The 21,258-nt window shown below is 40.4% G+C and overlaps 1 protein-coding gene across 3 annotated transcripts in view; it reads right to left on the reverse strand.

The window, feature by feature from the left end:
- Positions 1-852: 852 nt before the first annotated feature.
- Positions 853-21,258, reverse strand: part of TSTD2 (thiosulfate sulfurtransferase like domain containing 2) — a 44,990-nt gene continuing 24,584 nt past the window's right edge. For 2 of the 3 annotated variants that reach the window (XM_088461283.1, XM_088461285.1), the window contains exons 4-9: positions 19,377-19,502; positions 15,772-15,877; positions 13,399-13,517; positions 4,338-4,496; positions 3,683-3,821; positions 853-2,565 (exon numbers count right to left, since the gene is read on the reverse strand). In XM_088461283.1, the coding sequence (XP_088317409.1) occupies positions 2,336-2,565; positions 3,683-3,821; positions 4,338-4,496; positions 13,399-13,517; positions 15,772-15,877; positions 19,377-19,502 (879 nt within the window). In that variant the 3' untranslated portion in view covers positions 853-2,335. The remainder of the gene's footprint in view (positions 2,566-3,682; positions 3,822-4,337; positions 4,497-13,398; positions 13,518-15,771; positions 15,878-19,376; positions 19,503-21,258) is intronic. The other variant, XM_088461284.1, reaches the window with a different exon arrangement.

The raw sequence follows: 21,258 nt of genomic DNA on the forward strand, positions 1-21,258 counted from the left end.
AGCGTCGATAGCCTGGGCCATGTATGAATGGTCAGTTCGCCTGAAGGTTCGGTCCGCTATAGCTATCGACAGCTACAGCCTGGTGCTGCCCTATCCCCACAGCAGGGACAGCGCTGTCCCTGCTGTGGTGGCTGCCGGCTCCAGGCTGCACGCAGGGATTTTGCGATACTTGCGACATCCCACGTATGCTCTGTGGAGCCGGCCGGGACTGAGACAGAGCGCATCAGCGCTAGGCTGATGCGCTGCTGTCTTTAGCGGGTAGCGCCGGAGGGGGGAATTATCGCTCCCCTGCTCCGGCTGATGAGATGTTTATACATCTCATCGGTAGTGCTACCTGTAAAGAGGCGAAGCAGGAAGCGATATAGCGGCACGCTAAGTGCCGCTATTATACATCTATCCCCCTATCTCCTAATACATGAGATATCTCACTCATATTTCTAGATAATCTAACACACCAGTGAGTTTTTCAATAGATTAGTGTAGAGCTACCAAAACTCCAGCATTACAGTCCAGGTATTAAGGATATCCATGCTTGAGTCCAGATGGTTAAATCAAATTGACAAAGGTACTAATTACGTCACCTGTGCTCAAGCATGGATATCCTTAAACCCAGACTGTAATGGCAGCGTTTGGAAAACTCTGGATTAGGGGATTATACACAAACTATATTGGTTTCAGTAGAGTGTTTGTAATTTAGTATTAATTTTATATTAATGTATACACTTCTCATTTAGAAAAAAAGGAATAGTTAACTTGAAAATATAACATTTTCCATATTATTTGAAATCCTGCCTTATGTAAAATGTGACCAGGTAACAAATAAAATCAAGAAAGACTCAAGGATAAGAATAGTTTAATTTAATTAAAAAATATATATTGAGTTTGAGTACACAAATAGAACGCTCAATCATTATATATTGTGATTGAAGGATAAAATATCTTTGAACTGTAGGTAGATGTTCAGTACCACTCAACATTGCAGATTTTCCTGCGCAACTTGAGGTGCCAGAGAAACGGACGGAACACCACATCACCATCTTATAGTTCATAGTCTCTAATACTATTTATTGGAGTGGCAATATTTGTGCTGGTGTTTCCCAATACATATGAATAGTATGAAAAAGATGACCAGCTGACCAGTGAAGAACTTTCTTTTAGTTAGTAAATCTGTGCAGTAATGATTTAATTGGCTGCTTTGGGTTATAGTCTTGCACATTATACAAGGTTAGTAAGGGAGCACTGTATCTGGCCTATTAAACATGTCAAATTTAGACAAAGTCAGACAATAAGGAATAAAATTAGAAATGTAATGAAACACACTGGACCGACCAGTACACTACAGACACCTGTCACTCAATTGTTTTATAATTACACTTACTTTTCCTCCCATATTCCCACCAGAGCTTAATTAAAGCTTACGCAACCAAAGCGCAAGCTTATGGGCAGTGTTGGTCCTGTAAGAACCTGCAAATTAATGTTAACACACAGATGTATACCCATGACATAAAATCTAAAAATAAGACTATATTTAGTAAGAATAATAGAATAAAAGGTATTTTGATACTATGGAGCATTGAGTATACACTTTGGGATAAAATCTGGTCATAGGGAAGAATGTACTGTGTAGTGCACCGTTGCTGCTGCTACAGCGTCTCTACTATATTTATGTACCAAGTCCCAGAGTCACAGCCCCCAAAGCCATTATTTGCTGGTAAATGTATTTCCATGCCCAAGTCAGTGGCACTCCCCATGCATCAACCTGTCCCAGAGCACTAGGAATTATTTATTTACTGAATATAAGAAAGAAAACGAGCTGGTGCCACCAAATATTCTACATATTATATATAATCCTGAGGATAATAGGCACCCAACCTATCACTGAGCGTGTCTGTTCATACCAAATGAGCGGATGCCTTTTTTCAGCAGGTAAGGATCTGTGTAAAGCAAATATTGCTGAAGCAAAATACAGGCTTTACATGTTGTTTCTTTAAGTGTTGCTTATTAGCATGATAAACCTGACTATTAGTTTATGGCTTATTACAAACTGATCTGTTTTACATAAGATCTTGTTCCTCTATGCCCTAAAGAGTGACAATTGTGCAAAATCTGCTCTCTTATAAAAGCACTTATGTTTATTCTTCCAAAAGCACAGTACTCATATATAGAATCTACAGCTACCCATTTCTATTCCTTCACATTAAAATACCAATGTGTGAACATTTTTGCACATGGCACAACCACTACACAAAGCTGCCCTTACAGCTATAGAAAACTTTGGCTGTTTTCTTTTTGTCTTATTTTATAAATTCTAGACTAAAATGAAAGGTGGCTGTGGTTAGGCCTTTTCTATAGGAATCTTGGGTCTCTTGTCCGTACATTCACATTCTTCTTTGAAGGGCTGCTGGCACCTGTCAGACCGCATCTTGAGCCCTTTCACGTGACAGGTATGGCAGCATGCGGTGAGGTCTCCCTGCTGACACTCCATGCAGATCAGGACCAGCTGGCAGCAACGAAGGGTGGAGCATAACCGGTATTTGTCCCAGGGGGTGCCGCAATAATGGCAGCCTAGTCAGATACACGTACAAAAATAACAAAGGCAAGAAGTAGAATGATGTTAAACTTAAGCATTTAATGGTTTTTGACGTATACAGTAAAAATAAACAAATACTGTAAACAAATGGACAAGCATTAGATAACTTTTCTTTACATCAAATAATATGGTGCCTGCAGAAATAATTCATCTGTACAGTACGGTGGAGATGTATGGGAAAGGTCATTAATAATAATTAATATAATAATATACAGATATGTCCTAATACAACTATCCCTTTATTATGCCATATCGCTCGACTTTGATGTTCCACCATGGGCAGCGTTTCTCGGACTTTTGTACTTATTTCTGAATTTAACATCATTAACTGCATCCAAAAGTCGCTTATAGTGTACTGGGTTCTAAGGATTAGTATTTTTGTCGTAGTGATTTTGCGGCAAATTAAGCACAATGCTGCTCGGCGGGATGTATGGAGCAGCTTGTATCGCTCTTCACTCTTTTGCCGTTTTCCCCAGGTTAGCGTTGCACACAGCAGCTGCATGCAATTCCAGAACTAGTGTCCAGGGTACTTGTGCATTGTACTTTTATCATATTAGTGATGCAAATTTGTTACAAACCTGTAGAGGGACGCATGGCGTGGCTTAGTTGCAAAGCTGTGACACGCCAAATGGGGCTACTTTGCGCAATGTTAGGTGTATGTGGCTGCAGGGAAGCCTTATGAATACAGTTCTAATGATCTGATAAAAGCAAGAACAAAGTACAAGGTTTTGTGTATGCTTTCAAATACTGCTGTTTTCCATTGCATGTGTGTATGAGCCCTAATGGTGGTAACAAAGAGAAATCTGATGAATATACATTACAAGCTGAGTCTCATTATGTGTGATGGTTAGGGTAGTTGTGATGAAAAGCAACAGTAGCTGCAGCTCAACCTTCTTGAAGTAGCTCAGGTAAAGATAGGGTTAAATGACTTGCCTGTAGAACATCCATATAAATGGAAGACTTTTTGCTACCTACGGTTTTCTTATCTCATACTCCCCTCTACCTTAAATCGCCAATTGGTACTTCACCCTAAATGACAAGACAGACTTCTGATACACCTGTGACCAGATTGTACCTCAGTACAGTCCTTACTTGATATGATGTCTTCATTAGAAGATATGGTGTAACGGCCATCAAAGACAAACAGCTTTCCTCTAAAAAATCCATCGGAGAACTGCTCCAGGTATTTATGTATGCCTCCTTTTAGCTGGTATATTTCTTTGCACACAGCCTGTTGTAGGAATAAGCAAGGTATATTAAAGTATTAGTTTAAAATACACCATAGGTAAATAAATCTAACAGTTTTTGTGCCATATGCTGCGTTGTGCTCAATCCTGTGTCTTACTTTGCTTATAGTGTACTAGTATTTGTGTAGCAACGGACTTGTATGAAGTCACAGGTTAAGCACAACGATGCATGGTGCAGGTCAGTGGTAACAAACTGACCTGCACCATGCACTGTGTATTGTGTACTTTTTCCTCCATTGTGCTACTTTCTGTGTGCTTACTAGGTACTTAGGACTAGTGTTTTGGCACAGTTACATGCATGCCAATCTCAAGTGTTGGTAGCTATAAAATATATTTTAGAATTTTTGCAAATTGAACAACTTCTAATTAAATAAAGATGGCACAGGCTGCACAAGCATGATTTTTAGTGTTAACAACTTGAAAATGGACCATGTTCTGTCCTAGAGTTCCGCCACCTGCAGTGATGTACCTACCGTATATGCAGTAAATTAGTCACTCACCTTTGACCTGAGGTAAGCTGAGCCACGTTCACAGCGGATTCCTCCTGTACAGTACATTAACACAGTTTTATCTTTAAATAAGTCCAGGTTTTGATCCACATAGTTTGGGAAGTAGCTGAATTTCCTGATGTCTGGAGCCAGGCAGTTCTGGAACTGGCCCTAAAGGAACACATAAGTAGGTCATGTTATCACACACTCTACATTAGAGACAAAGCATACACTTAAAAGAAAATTGGATATGCTGTAATATATGATATAATTTATTATGTTATTAAACAGAGTAACAAACTGGAAAATAATGTTCCAAGCTCTGAGGCTTGCAATAGCATATGTTCTAACAGGTATGTTTAACATACGTAAGAAAATAAAAAAAACATGACAAGCACTTGTACTGTTTCTTCTGTAAGTATCTTCGTAACCTCAATAAAGTTACAATGTTATTATTATTATTTATTACCAGTTATTTATATACAGCACACATAATGCACCCAAAAAAGGGGAATGGCTTCATGGGGAAGGGCCAGGGAAGAGATAGGGGAGGCCAGGAGATGCTGGGGATGAATTAAGAGGAAGCTACAAGTGAGAATGATAATAAACAGAAATTTGACAGGCCCAAACAGCGCCCCCTGACCTGTGGTGCCCTGTGCGATGGCACCGGCCGCACTACCCTAGCTACGGCCCTGCACTCTATATTCCCTACCACATGCTCACTCACTCACACATACACACACACACACACACATACACATGGGGTAATTTTTTTTGGGAGCCAATTAACCTACCAGTATATTTTTGGACTGTGAGAGGACACCGGAGCACCAGGAGGAAACCCACGCAAGCACAGGGAGAATATACAAACTCCACACAGGTAGGGCCGCAGTGGGTAATGAACCCACGACCTCAGGCTGTCTCTTTTGTGGACCTCCACAGAAGATCTAAAATATCTTCCATTCTGACAATATCTTGTAACTATTAAAGTGTATGAAATAACCGTGCAAAAAAAAAGTTATCCTACATTTATTTGGACCTAACCATCTTGTCATCGTCACATATGTTATATGATCCTGCTTACTTTATCCCTCACTCTCCATTATACATACCTGCATTTGAACTAAATCACTGCATCAGTGATTTATTTTGTAAGATGTAATTATTTTTTTTTTCCAACACAGTGCAATTTATTTCCTTTGACCATAAACCAACTGGTTCAGATGTAGTTTGTGTATATTTAAACACTCAGTTTGGAGATCATATGTGTTTTAACTACTTGCATGGTGTGGTCGCATGAGATGCGACCATGCCAAGCTGGGCTATTCCTGGTCCCATCTGATGCAAGCCTGCCGGTGGCTGCTGGAAGCTAATCTTCCAGATCTTCCAGCAGTAGCCCGCCCGTCCGGCCCTCTGTCTCTGCGGCAACTTCCCCCCAGCCTCCTCCTGCTGGCTGAGATACAGAAGAGGTCAAACCTAAAAGGATAGCCAACTGCAAGTAGAAAATCTTCCTATGATCGGCATTCCAAATACTGTAGGATCACCCACCAAGCCTGGGTTGACTGCACTGCAGCAGCTCTGCCTCCCCCTGCTCTCTCCCCCTCCCAGCCAGCAGTAAGTCATGGGCGCCCCATGTTGCTCTTCTTGCAGAACTAGGTTTTATATAGTTAAAAAAGTTTGATTATTATATTTGGAAACTGATACAATTCTGGTTATTTTAGCGGTTTACCAAAACATATTCAAAGTTACAGTTATATATGACTATGGTTTTACAGTGCAGATTATCAGTTTTATTATGAGGGTATTCAGATCCAAATTGGAGGAAGGAATGACAGCTGTTTAATATGTAGCCACCTCTTTTTCAAGGGTCCAAAAGTACTTTGTCTCAAGAGCGGTTTCATAGACAGGTGTGGGATATTCCTTCATTATTTCTTTATCAATTAAGCAGGCAAAAGATCTGGAGGGGATTACAAGTGTGACATATGCATGTGGAAGCTGTTGCTGTGAACAACAACATGCGGTCAAAGAAGCTCTCAATGCAAGTGACACAGGGACTGATTCAGAGCCGCTCGCTCTGAATCAGGGCGGCCACGTTTTATTTTTTAAACCGGCCTCCTGGCCACTCGCATAGTTGTGGATGACCACCCACAGCTTTTGCAAGCGGCCAGGTGATGGTCGTAACCATCGGGCTTGCGACGAGACCCTTGTGGTAGGTTCTCGTTCCCGCAAACCCCAGTGAGCTTCTGGCTCACTCGTGATGTCAGTGGGGCCGCCCCCAAATGGCAGGCATTCCTTCGGAAACGCCTCGGTTTTGGCCCGCCCCCCCCCCCCCTAATATATATTAGGATAAAAGTAATTAAAAGTTACTGAAACGTTGATATACAGAGAGCGGGGTCTCCTGCCATATAACTGCCTACCGCACTGATGGCACCCGGGCATGTACTAATTTAAGTGGAGAGTGTGTCAGTTTTCGACAACACACACCCTTATAATATATATATATATATATATATATATATATATATATATATATATACACACACACACACACACATACTGTATATATACACATACGCACATGCATACGCACACATCAGTCACAGTATCGTGAGATTTGATGTCATAATCTCACGCGACTTTTACTGTAGTGAAGCTCCTCGGCGGCCGCTTGATGGGAACAGCTGAGCTGCTGTGGAGTACCACAGCGGAGTCAACTAAATGCTGTACTCCGGTTTTTAGTTAGTAGTAGTGGCCGGGGGAAAGGGACAGTGTGTGGGGGTCCCGGGGCGACCGCCCCTGCCGCCCTGCCTACAATCCGGCCCTGCAGAGGGTTCACCACAAGGTGCAAACCATTCATAACCGTCAAGAATAGAAAGCCCAGATTAGACTTTACAAAAACAAAGTCTAAAAATGCCAGCCCAGTTCTGCAACAGCGTTCTTTGGACAGATGAAACTAAGATCAACTTGAATGATGATAATAATTATAATAATAATAATAATGTTATTTATATAGCACTTTTCTCCTAAGAGGACTCAAAGTGCTTTATATAAGCCTTTTGAGCACAAAACAAGCTCAACAAGGGACATTAGTGAAATGCTTGGGTGAACAAGTAAAACTTGAGTCTATTTTTGAAGGACTCTAGAGAGGAGGCTTATTGAACTGTGCGGGGAAGTGAGTTCCATATAGCTGGAGCCACAAAGCTGAAAGCTCAACCACCAAATTAATTCTGCTAATAGTTCTTCTTCTACAGATGGTAGTAAGCGAGCGGGGCAGTAAGGAATCAAAAGCCGCTTCCGGTAGCTTGAACCCTGGTTATGTAGGGCCTTGAAAATCAGTATGAATCTTGAAAACGATCTGCCATCTTACAGGTAGCCAGTGAAGGGTGTAGATAATTGAAGTTATGTGGCTGGAATGGGGCTGGTTGGTTAATAGCCTAGCAGCTGCATTTTGTACCAAGCGGTGTAATTCTTTTGCTGGGAGATGATGGGAAGAAAAAATAAGAAGGCTTGGAATGGCTCATGATCCAAATCATAACACATCATCTGTAATGGTGAAGGCTGTGTGTTGGCATGGGCATGCATGGCATCCAGAGGCACTAGGTCACTAGTGTTTATTGAGGACATTACAGAAGCCAGATGAATTCTGATGTGTATAGGGATATACTGTCTGCTCAGATTCAGCAAAGTTGAAAGTTGATTCAGCAAAGCAGCACTTCACCGTACAGATGAATGATGACCCAAAGCATACTGAGAAAAACAACCAAGGGGATTTTTAAAGCAAAAAAGTGGAATAATCAAACCGATTGAGCATGTATTTCACTTGCTGAAGACAAAACTAAAGGCAGAAAGACTCACATACAAACAACAAAAAAGTCATGGAAAAGCATAACACAGGAGGGAACTCAGCATTTGCTGATGCATGCAAAGGATTCTCGACAAAGTACTAAAAGTGAACATTTTATTATGATTATGTTAATTTGTCCAATTACATTTGAGCCCCTGAAAATAGAGGACTGTGTATAAAAATAGTTGCAATTTCTAAACAATTCATACAATATTTTTGTTCAAACCCCTTTTGAATTTAAACTAAAAGTCTGCACTTCAATTGTATTTCCATTGTTTAAATTTGTGTTCAAATATACATGGACCCAACTGTAAGTTTTACATACTGCATATATAACATACAATTTTTTAACTGTATAAATTTTTTTTTAAAACAATGTCCCCAAATTTGTTGATTTTTTTTAAAGTAATCAGGTTATGTAAATAAGAGCCATTTAACCCTTGTTAATAAAATTATACTGAATCTGGTTTAATTAGCTCTTCTTTCCATAATTTGATAATAAAAATATTTATAATTTTGGGAACATATTTGTAAAAAAATATTAGCCTGTTACGTAGTTATGCACTAGGAGCCTGATTCTAAGTTGCAAGTAAAGCAAAAAGGCATGGTAACTGTGCACCTTGGTAAAACCATGTTGCACTGCAGGTGGGGCAGAAGTAACCTGTGCAGAGAGATTTAAAACTGCAGTGTAACAATAAAGCTGACCAGCATTTGTAGGCTACATGCAAAAGCAGCCAGTATTTACTCTGCATGCAAAAAAATAAAAAAATGTATCTGCACACCTTACAATGCGACATGGCTTGTCCAGGTGCAGTTACTTTCTCTTTTTTGCTTTACTTCCAACTCAAAATCAGACCCCGTGTGTTTTAAGGGCCTATGTACCACTGCTATGTAACAACAGCCTAATGCAGGAGATTTCGCTGTGTACATAGGCTTTATATTAGTCTATACACTATTATATTTCTGTGGTTGTATATACAAATTGTATATATAAAACCACAAATATAAATGTATTCCTTCCCCGCAGCCCTTTCAAAAAGTATGATTTCCACTTCACTTTTACCTCCAGGCCTGGAAACAGTAAAGGAGGTGGGGTTAGAATATAACAATATTACACACTCACAGGTTCTATCACTCACATTCATATCTTTCAAAGTACTTTCTATTAGGATTTTCAATCCATTCTCTCGTTGTGTTCCTGTAATCTATCACCCCCGACCTCGCCAAGAACTGTGGAGTCAGTATGCCCAAACCTTTGATTACACTATTTTAATACTGTCTGACTTGAACTCCTTCTAAAATAACAAATGTATATTAATTAGTAATAACAAATGTACTATAGTAAAACGGTAGCAAAAGGCATATTCATCATCACCACCACGTAAATCAGGCTAATTAGACTGACAAAACATAAATATTTATTTTATGAAAATTTCTGATAAAGTAAAATGAGAAGAAAATATATTACAACCTATGGGCTTAATAAAAAACAGGATATATCTTAAAGCTAAAGAATATATAAAATTAAGACTAACAGAACATAGTAAACTGTCCTCTGCTTACAAACATATTATAATTACATTACCAAATACTTTCCTATAAATACTTTCTTCTTGTTTTCAACAAATCAGCTAATGATTTGCTGTGTTTTCTTTTTTGGTTTGGTTTCACTTTCAACAACAATTTATTGGATGCTTTTTTTTCATTTTTTAAAGATGTGCTCTGAGACGCATAATAATTTTGTTAGTTGTTTTTTTTTTAGTACATTTCTACCGACTCCCCAGCCCTGATATGATCACTGCAAAAGCTGTGTGCACACCATACGATGGTGCGACCCAAATACAGAAAAATGAGATGTAACGATACATTGCACGCACCATACACACTGCACAATCCGGTGTACGACGGTGTGATGTATGGTTAACATGCTGTATGTAACTGCATGGTGTCATTAATTTCATCGTTCCATCTGTTGTGCAGAACAGCAGATGGGACGTGAACGACAGATCGTCCGTACACACTATACGATGTGTACGATATATAGCTCCGATCCGCGTCTGAGCGATATACAGATGTGTCATTAATAGTCTTTGCAGCAGTCATGCCAAACAGCCCCTCTTGGCGTGCCTGGTCCCGTGACACTCTGCTAGCGCCGGGCGTCTTTTTTTGCATGAAAATTAGTCTAATAGGGGTATTCAATATGGGTGTTTTTTGCGTTAATATCACTTGTTTTAGTTTTACACTGTATTCAATATCAAAGACTTATCGCAGTTTGGAAAAGTCTTTGATAAAAAACGGTGATAACTTTTCACCATTGAATAGGTGTTGAAAAAAAGTGCAGAATTGGGGTTTAGGGGTGCAGGCTTAAAAAAAATAGCCTGCACCCCTGAGATTGACATTTAAAAAAGAACTGTGTCAAAAAAAAGTTTTAAAAAAAAATAGGGACACCCCAAAAAATTAATTAAAAAATTGGGGTGCAAAAAAAAAAAAAAAAGGGAAAAAATTGTTAAACAATAGGGAAATAGGTTCAGGGCTATTCTGCATGTATGCAGCAGATGTTTTCTAGAATAGAATTATAGCGGCAGGTGCACAAATGCAGAATTTTTAAAAACTTACTTTAGGGACAGCAAAATATGCTAGTACCCATTTTCATGTACCCCAAATTTGATGGGACCACTTAAAAAAACGAAAAAAATAACCTAAGTGCTCTTCTGCATCACTTCTTCAATGTCGGGAAAAAAGCACCTGCTGCGGCTATTTAAATCCCCGACTTTCAATTAAAGGCTAAAACGGGGGTACCCATAGTGATCCCCCATGTTTTTACAACTTTAGGGGGGGGTCTTACAATTATTTTAAGGAAAAATTCGTAACTTTACGCAAATCCAACTTCGGAGTTTCCCGTTTTCGTTAATTTTATATTGAATACGGGGATAAGCGGGAGCGCGCACCAGACTTAACGCAGAAAAAAAACTCCGATATGAAACGTTAACTTCGGCAGTGAAGTTAACGTTTCATATTGAATACCCCTCTAAGTCGCAATGCGATGCAACTAGGACTCACCAGGAGACTCTGCTGATTAATGTGATGTGTATATATGTGCACGACTGAGTCTCTCAATCAGCATGCAAAGTGCTATGATGCAACGGCCGCAGCTTTTTTCCGCACCAAGTTCCATTTTCGCTCTCAGTTGCACACAGATATACAAGTGTTACCATATCAAATTAATCAGCACAGTCCTGGTGCTTCATAGTCGCATTGCATTGCCACTTAGTTGCACGGTATCTGGCGGCTCACTCATGCCAGGCAAGTCGCTCTGTGTGGCATATTGAGGCTAGATGAGAAAGGAAACATCTGTATCATATAGCGTGTACCCAGCTTAAGTCTAAAGACCATTACTCACTTATAATTCTCCTGGATCTCTCTGCTGCATTTGACATCTCTCTTTTAATACTAATACAACAATCACAAGGTCTTCAGAACAGTGGACCTCATTCAGACCTGGTCGCAAGCGCTGAGCGCTCGCAACCGGGTCAATGTTAAGGCCCTGCGCACGCGCAGCGGCTGCACTGCGCGTGCGCATGCCCCGGAGCGAGAGAGAATTTCTCTTGCTCCGGAGCTCACTACAAAAAGGGGCGGCTGTCAATGGTGATCGATAGCTCGTCCCGTTTTGTAGGCGGGGTGGGTGGCTACACAAACGGAGGCGTTCCCAAGCGAACGCCTGCCGTTTTGTGGGAGGCCGAACTGACATCAGCAGTGATGTCAGTTTGGAGCTTCCTGCTCGATCATAGCAGGAAGCTCCATGGGGCTTGCGGTCTTGACCATCGCGACCATCAACCTGGTCGGTCGCTAAGCTGTGGGTGGTAACCCACAGCTTAGCTAGCGACCAGGAGGCTGCACTAAAAAAAACAAGCGGCCGACCTCATTCAGAGAGAGCAATCACTTCTTGCGACCGCTTCTGAATGAGGGCCACAGTGTCCTATCCTGGTTCTCATCCTACATAAAAAACGCTCTTTCGTTTCTCTGGATCAACCTCTTCTCTTCCTCTAGCAGTTGGAGTACCACAAGGCTCAGTCCTAGGTCCTCTACTTTTTTTTATTTATACCACGTCTCTTGGCACACTAATCGGCTTGTTCAGATTTCAATATCATTTGTAGGCGGATTACACTGAAATATTTCTATCCACTCCAGATCTCTCACTATCCATGTTAGCCTGTGTTGCTTAATATCTTTTTGCCATTTCATGTTATCTGTCATCCTGCAACCTGAAACGTAATCTTTCAAAAACAGAATTAATAATATTTCCACCAGCCAAAAGTAGACCTGACTATATTTTTCTGTTGATAACACAATAATTATCCCTATCCTACAAGCTCGCTGCCTAGGTGTCATCCTTGACTCTTCCACATTCAATCGGTTTAAAAATCTGGTTACGTACATCTAAGAAACATCCAGAATACGACCATTTCCTACACAAGACCCTGCAAAACTCTAATTCAAGCACTCATCATCTCCCGCATTAAATTATTGCAATAGTCTTATTACTAGTCTTCAACCCCTGCAATCTATTTTGAATGCAGCAGCTAGACTGATTTTCCTTGCAAAATGTTCATCTTGTGCTGCTCCGCTCAGTTAGTCTTTATACTGGTTGCCTGTTATTTTTTTTTGCCAAATTCCACATAAAATACTTATACAGATATCAACCAAACTACACCATAATACATCTCTTTGCTTATCTCCAAATATCTCCAAGCTCAACCCATGCACTTTTTGCAAGATCTACGTCCCTCATCCACACTCATTACCTGCTCCTACTCTGTAGAAAGCCCTCCCTCGCACAAGACTTTCTTCTAGCATCCAAACCTTCAAGTGTTCCCTGAAAACTCACCTCTTCGGGGAAGCTTACCGAATCCAAAATCTCCCATGTAAACTCTATAAACAACTCTGCTAATTACCTCAACACACAACATAACATATGTTCTCTTTCTACACTCACACCTCCCCCTGACCTAAGACCAACATTGCTGTGACCGTTCACGAGATCTTCATGTATCACACACAGTTACAATAATGTGGACCTTACGCTGGTACTGGAGAAAACCTATGCCTATGAGGCCTCCTGAAGGATCCCTCCCTCTCAACCATCCCTTTTGACATTGACCGATTTGATCTCTGGTGTGTAATCAACACTATGCACCACTACATTATAAGGTTTTATATTTCACCACTTACTATTTTGCTTTCATAAAAATTGCGGCAATCCAGTAAAATTGTGTCCTTCTCTCCTTGCTGATCTGCAGACAAGTAATGCTCCACTTTTTTATGAAACTCCTCCGGAGAAAGATGAATTGCTAGAGTAAATAGGTTACATCTTGCATTATTATTATTATTATTATTATTATTATGTGACCTGCTTGTACAATATACTGTATGTCAACATTGCCTCTCTCAACATGTTATTACATTATGATTTATCCTTTACCTTCAACACACTGATCCTGTTTTAGACTAGGCCTTTCTAACTAATCCTTAGGGGCCTATGTATCAAGCTGTTTATTACATAAAATTATGCAGAAAGTGCAGTTTTTGCATAATTTTATGTATTGTGTCTATGTACTAATAGCACAATGCATGAGATTCCACATAAATCTCCAGCAAAGTGCTAATTAGCACTTCAGATCGCGATCCCTATTATTGTCAATGGGGACTATGAGCTGACCCCTATGTACTAACCTCCAAAAAGCTAAGCTTTTCAAAGCTTGTAAACTACTGTAAACATATGGAGGCTCCAGGTGCAAGAGAGATCTTTCGGCCGGCTAGAAAAGCTGACACTGTGGGCATGCGCAGTGTCAGCTTCCCCTGAAGAAGTATTTCACGTCTGTGAAAGACTTCTACAATTTGCCAGGGATATAACTTGCAGGGACAGTAGTTACCGCAAACGCTGTCTCTGCGAGTCTCCTTTGTACATAGCGGGGATATTTTCATTCAAAATTAAAATATCCCCTGCGATATGGACACATAATAATCACAATTATTAGTATATAGACCGCTAATTCTGAAGTAAAAAAGTGAATAATAATTATTTGCCGTTAGTTAGTAATACAAAACTGATTGCATAAACAAGTATGTATTAAAAAGGTTGGCTTTGTCCTTCAGCTGATTTAAAATCCTATATTTATTTTGTAATTTTGTTTAAAAAAAAAACAAAAAACAATATGACCAACAATTAGCAACTCAAATTCTGTCCTTCAGGTAAAAAAACAATAATTTATTTTAGTGCATTAGAAGCTGTAAGACAAATACTACCACTTTGTTAATATAGTTATACAGTTTTTTCTTATCACAAAGGGAGAGATCACCAATTCATACAATGGAATAAAGTAAGATTGTTACTTGCTGGTCATTTGTTATGCCTATACTGAGCTTTGGGAAACAGCATTGGTGCCTATTTGGTAACACAAGTAAGAGACTGTATTTACAAAGCTTTGTTAGGAGATAAAGTGAACAGTGATAAGGTACTAGCCAACCAGCTCCTAACTGCCATGTCACAGGCTGTGTTTGAAAAATGACAGTTAGGAGCTGATTGGCTAGTACCTTATCACCATTCACTTTATCTCCTAACAAAGCTTAGTAAAGAGACCCCTAAGGGAGGTATTCATGAAAGCTTGGAGAGAGATAAAATTGTGAGAAATAAAATAACAACCAATCAGCTCCTGTCACTTTACAGGCTGTTTGAAAAATAACAGTTAGGAGTAGAATGGTTGGTACTTTATCTCTCACAATTTTAATCTCTCTTCAAGCTTTCATGAATATCCCCCTAAATTGGATGAGATATGGTCATTGAGCACACAGGCTGGCCATTGGCATCACTTCCAGATTCACGATGACCAGTTGGAATAAAGAGGATTGCACAAAGAACGATGGCAGTCACCTTCCAACCTACCCAATAAGACCATTCATTTCAGATTATCAATTGCACAGATGTATATATATATGGTTGCTTATATTATAAAGCAGTCTACTATTACTAATCACAGCTGTTAGCACTGTTACAAGTGACAGCAGTAATGGCTGTGCACTGCCTTATGGCGGTATATATATATATATATATATATATATATATATATATATATATAGGAGTCAGCAGGCATTGGCATATTTCACTATGGTAGCATGAGCCTATAGTGTAAATGGGCTATATATGGTTTTATAGAACCATGCATAGTAGGTTTGTTTCCATTATGCTGTAATGGAGCAGTGTATAAGGGTACGGATACTAATGTGCTGAACATCAGGTTGTAGTAGACATGTTGTGTACAATAAGAATCTTAGTGGTATGCATGGTTCCACAAGTATATCCCCTTTTATACATAAATGCTTACTGCTGGTGTGCAATGTGTATGATAATTCTGACAGACAGGGAGATCCTCGAAAAAGGTAACAATTATTTTGGGCTAAAAAGAAAAGAGGCGCCTCTGGATTATATTATAGTGCCTGATTAAACACTACCAAGAAGAGCGGATATAAATTTTTATAGAATCCTGTTACTTTGTGATCTGATGCTGTGCATAATGGTGCTTGATACATTATACATATCGTAAATACCGGTTTCTTTATAACTGATTTTTTGAGGATCGACACCCATTGGCACAATTTCTTGGAAAACTCCAACACAAAGTTCAGGAAAGCAGTTCGCACCCCCATCACTTGTCTGTAAAGATTAATACATAAAAATAAAACACAAATATTAAGATTAAACTTAAATTTATACAAATGACTCAGCTCGTCCCAGATGTTGCCTGGGGGTAGATTTCTCTCTCTTTCCTCCTCCCTCTTCAGCACCTACATCTTTATCTCCTCCTCTCTCTACCCTCCTCCATTTCTTCCTTCCCTTTTTTCTCTCTCCTGCTACGGTCTTTCTTGCCTCCACTCTCTCTTCACCCCTCCTCTGTATTCCTCTTTTCCCCTCTCACTCTCATGTCCTTAAGTGTCTGCATCTCTGTTTCACTCATTCCTGTTTCTTCTATTCCTCCCCTCCTCCCCTCTCTCTTTTTTTTTTTAAACTTCGGTACCTCCTCCTCCCCAGGTCCATCTTCAGTTTTTGGTTTTTTTTTGCTGCTAATGCTCTGCCCAGACACTAGCTGCGGCATTTGATGTGGACATCACTGCGTTGGCATATGTACAACACGGACCTGGCAAGCATGCTTGCATGTCTATTGTTTTTAAACTTTATGCAGGGCTGGTGGAATTCTTTTGTATTTGTTTTAGAAGAGAGAGGGGTTAGGTTGTCTGTGCTTATTATGAGGTAGTATGTGATCGGTAAGTATGAGAAATCACAGAAGTGTTTGCAGAATGTAGATGTGTGTTATGCCAGAACTCTCTGTAAGTGACACCACCTACAAGGGTGGGAAGGGTCAGTGTTTAACTACCATTATATAACAATGTGATGACATTTTTAACAGCAAGCATTTTTTTTTTTATATGTATATATTGAGTCTATATATAGTTTTTGAAATTTACCCCCACGGTAAGCAAAATATCGGGGAGATACGACCAATATACAATAACAGAGTCATGGACACAGAGGACTGAGAATCAAATAACTACATGTAAATACAAAAAGGATAATAAATGTAGCAGATTGAACAAAGGCAATACACAGTAAATAAAACACAAAATAAGTGACTCAGTGATAACAGTGAAGGGTAATTAGAGGCGAAGTCGGAAAATGTTTGCCTGTCCGACTTTTCGCTTCATTCGCCTATTTCAGAGACTAAATCATTCCATGCACGTCCCTGCTTTTCTCCTAATTCAATTGCAAAACAGGCGAAAAAAGAAATAGGTGAATGCGGAACAGGCGAAAAGTAATGAAAGAATTGGGGAAATCAGTCTGTACCCCAGAAAAAGATATATTAACATAGGGAATCAATATAGATGTGTACTAATAGCCCTAATAAAACTATTTGGGGTACTTAAGTTGCGTAAATTGCTTGCTATTAGCGTCTTTGTAAAGGTGGTGAAGAATGGCATAAAGCTGTATTTTTTGGTGAAAAGAAGTAGTCCTGTCAAATTTGGGGTGCTTGATAATGGGTGCGAGCATATTTTTATGTCTCTAAAGTGAACATTTTAAAAACGTGAAAAATCCACCTGCTGCATGCACCTGTAGTCCTAAAAACACCTGACCCATCCTTGCAGCCCCCCAAGAAGCCTATTTCGCTAGTTTTTATGCTTGTCCCCCCACTTTTTACATTTTCTCCCCAAAAATGATATATCTTTTTTGGGGTGTTCTTAGGTTTTTGATTTTTTTTTTGCAGATTTGTCTTTTGGGGGCCTGCCCCAAGGGTTCTGAGTCGTTTCCCCACGTTTGCATCCCAAAATAAAGATATAGAATAATTAACAAAATAAAGTATACACTGGTCTGTATCTCCAAAACATAAATAACAAAAGACATAGATCACCACCCCCCGTAACTCCCCACCCTGTAAGACCATACCCTCAATTTATGGTATACCTGGATCCCGTAACAAAACCCCAAAAACAAATACTCTATTACACCTAACCCCCCAACACAGAAAACTTGGGAGCTATTATCCCCATGTACAGGTTACAGTTCCAGCTAAAGACAAACAGGCTGCAGCAGGTAAGTATCAGGAACAGGATTCCACAGGGTAGCACTGAACGGGAGAGCAGGGTGACCAAATCAACAGAGCAGGTAAGGAGATGATGACAGTCTACTCAAAGCATATGTCAACAGAACAGGTGATAGTACCTTCAGTCTCCTGTTCTGGATTATCCTGTGGAATTTTGCTGTCAGGGGCTGCACAGGGTCACACTGGAGAAGGAGATACAGAGCCAGTGGGACCGACGAGAGACACTGAAGGGAACAGTTCTAGCAAAAGACAACCAGGCTGCAGCAGGGAAGTATCAGGAACAGGATGCCACAAGTTAGCATTGAACAGGACGCTGGGATGACCAAATCAAGATCAGGTAGGTAAGGAAATGATGACGGCTTACCCCCAGCACCAGCAAGTGTCAAAAAGATCAGGGAGTCCAGTATCACAGGAGTGAGGAAGTGGAACAGCACAATCAGTAACAGACACCAGGGCCTCACAGACACATGCTTCGGCACATAAAATGGCAATGGACAGGAGACCCCAGCAGCAGAAGAGCAACTAGCAGGCAGAAGCAGCCACTGGAAAACAGCAGTCACCTGTGAGGAAGCCGCAATCAGGAGCCACCGGGCGGTAGAGAAAGTCCCAGAACCCAGCACGTCAGTGGTGCCCCTGACACAGCAACCAGGAGCCCTCTGGAGCAGATGCCATTACCCAAGATGGCCACGGCTTGCAAGAGAGTGGAGCAGTGAGGCAGCGCTACTGGAAACCAGGAGCGATACCAGCAGGACCCAGAGACACTGCAGGGAGATGCACACAGCCATATGAGCCCAGCAAAAACAACCCCAGGGCGTCAGGAAGAAAGCCAGCACCAAAAAAAAAGGAAAAAGTAGTCTCCGGAAGGCACAGTATATCTGTCAGCCGGTAATGAATACACCTGTGCACCAACTAGGAAACATGGAAACCATGCACTGGTAATGCTCCCTGATGAATGAGTTTGGGAAACACTCTCTCAGACCATATAACTTTGTACCTCAACTGTGAGCAGGTATAAAGTTAGGGAGGCATCACTCCCTGAAGCCCAAACTCCAGTGCGCTGTGTGTGTGCGTATAGATGAGAAGCGCCTTTTCTGCAGAGCTTTAAAAAAATATCACCAAAATATGCAATCAAGTAAGTGGATGGCTTCATGCCAAATTATTCATAATTATGTGACTTATAAAAGTGTATGTCTTAAGAGACGTCAATTCACTCTATATCCTGAAGGAAGGCTCCTATCACGTAGTATAAATCACCAGCCAGAATGCATAGCATAATACTTTTATTTTGAAAAAAAAAGTAACAACATAAATACATCTGTAGTATCTTATTTATTGTGTGTGTATGGGGGGTGGATCTACAGAAAAACAATATATATATATATACACACACACACACACATACATACATACAATGTTTAGAAAGAAGATACTTGTTCCTGATAAAAAAAACAATTATATATCACACAAATACATGTTTTTAATTTAGTAGCAAAACTGAAATTGATTTAGGCTTTGCCAACATATAGAAATGAATTTGGAAGAGTAAAAAATGAATCTTACCTTGAAATCCTCCAAACACATGGTAAGTTTAAACAGTGGGTGTGAAAGTATTGTGTTGATATAAAGCTTGGTGGAAAATTTGCTTCCCCCCACTGTTCCATTTATTCCTTCTGAAGCTATTCGAATCTGCAATGTAGAAATATTAAAGTTTCATTCAATCACTGCAAAATATTAGGAAGTTTAACCCCTTCAAGACACGTGGTTTGCAGGTTCGATGTACAAATTGTATTGATTCAAGAATCACTGGAACCTGTTGATGTGTTTGGAAGATGACAGCACAAACAAGTCAATAGCAGGCTACTTCCAGCTTCAGCCATTAGCATGTCCGGTTGTGATCAGATTGATGCCATATAGCAATGTAATGCATGCGCAGACATATCAGCCCAATTTCATGCTATTGGCTGTGATATATCAGCATGTGTGACCTACATTACATCTACATGACGCTACAGTTTTAGGGTGTGCACACTAATTATCCAAAGAATAAACAGACCACACTCGCAGTGTTCCATCCCCTATACCTTCTGCCATCTTTCCTGTGATCATTTTAGACTGATGGTGCATACACATAAGACACTAAAAACGCTAGCATTTTGCGTCATCTTTCAGGATATACCACTCGAAAGATAGCTGCCAGCAGCATGTATTGGGGTGGGGGAACTACTCAGCACACAGTGGGGTCTATTCTGGGTGTAGATTGCGTGGCATGGAGCCCCCCTTGAAACAGGACCAAAATACACAGAGTCAAGCAAGGCACATATGCAGATAGACCAAGTGACTGGCATATTTCTCTATTTAACTTTTTTTAGATGATCATTAAGAGCTATATCTATATCTATATATATATATATATATATATATATATATATATATATAAAAAGCGAAGCTGGCCTTAGGTGGTACAATTGACTCCAAAACTGATCACATATGCATCAGCCTGCGGATAAAGAGTTAAGATCAGTGGCAAAATTAGCCAAGAAAGTTCTGGCACTGATGCAGAAGGGTCTGGTCAATTTTAGGGTCTCTGAAATAAGTTAATGTGATCATTTAAAAAAAAAAAAAAAACTTAAGCCAAATTGAAGTGATGTCATTATTAAAACAGGATTTTGGTACTTACCGATAAATCCCGTTCTCCGATTACACAGGGGACACTGGAGTTCAAGACAGTGGGGGTATAGACGGTGGTAGAGCAGAGCCTGGCACTTTAAATAATTTAGAGGTGTGACTGGCTCCTCCCCCTCTATGCCCCATCAGCCCCAGTTTAAGAACTGAGCCCAAGAGGAGACGGAGGACAACAGAAAAAACGAGAAGGAGAAGACCACAGAACAGAACAAGACCGACTGAAGGAGAACAGTGGAACCCATAACAGGGAACCATGCAGTCACACAACCATAGAATGAACCCAACAAAACAGCAGGTACGCAGCGCTGGGCGGGCGTCCAATGTCCCCTGTGGAATCGGAGAAAGGGATTTATCGGTAAGTACCAAAATCCTGTTTTCTTCTTCATCCGCTAGGGGACACTGGAGTTCAAGACAGTGGGGACGTCCCAAAGCCAACCTCCTGGGTGGGAAGTGCGGAGAACTTGCTGACCCCTTGGCCAAACTGAAACAGGGACCGCCAAGAACTATAGGCCCAGCGGAGGCAGAGGATCAAGTGTCGTAGAGCACAGTAGACAAACACTACTCCTCAGACGACAGTCACAGAAGAACTTCCACAACATAAGCACAGCGGAAGCCAAAAGGAACAGAACGGCTGGTGAGACAACAACCACAGTTTAGAAGCGGCTGAAAATAGACCAAACCAGACAGTTGGTAGCAGCGAGCCCCAACAAGAATCCATAGGAGAAGGACAGAAAACGAGAAGAACTTGTGAATCGTACCA

The sequence above is a fragment of the Taudactylus pleione genome, unplaced genomic scaffold (assembly GCF_031769625.1).
Source record: "Taudactylus pleione unplaced genomic scaffold, aTauple2 ptg001032l, whole genome shotgun sequence".
In the NCBI taxonomy this organism is placed as follows: domain Eukaryota; kingdom Metazoa; phylum Chordata; class Amphibia; order Anura; family Myobatrachidae; genus Taudactylus; species Taudactylus pleione.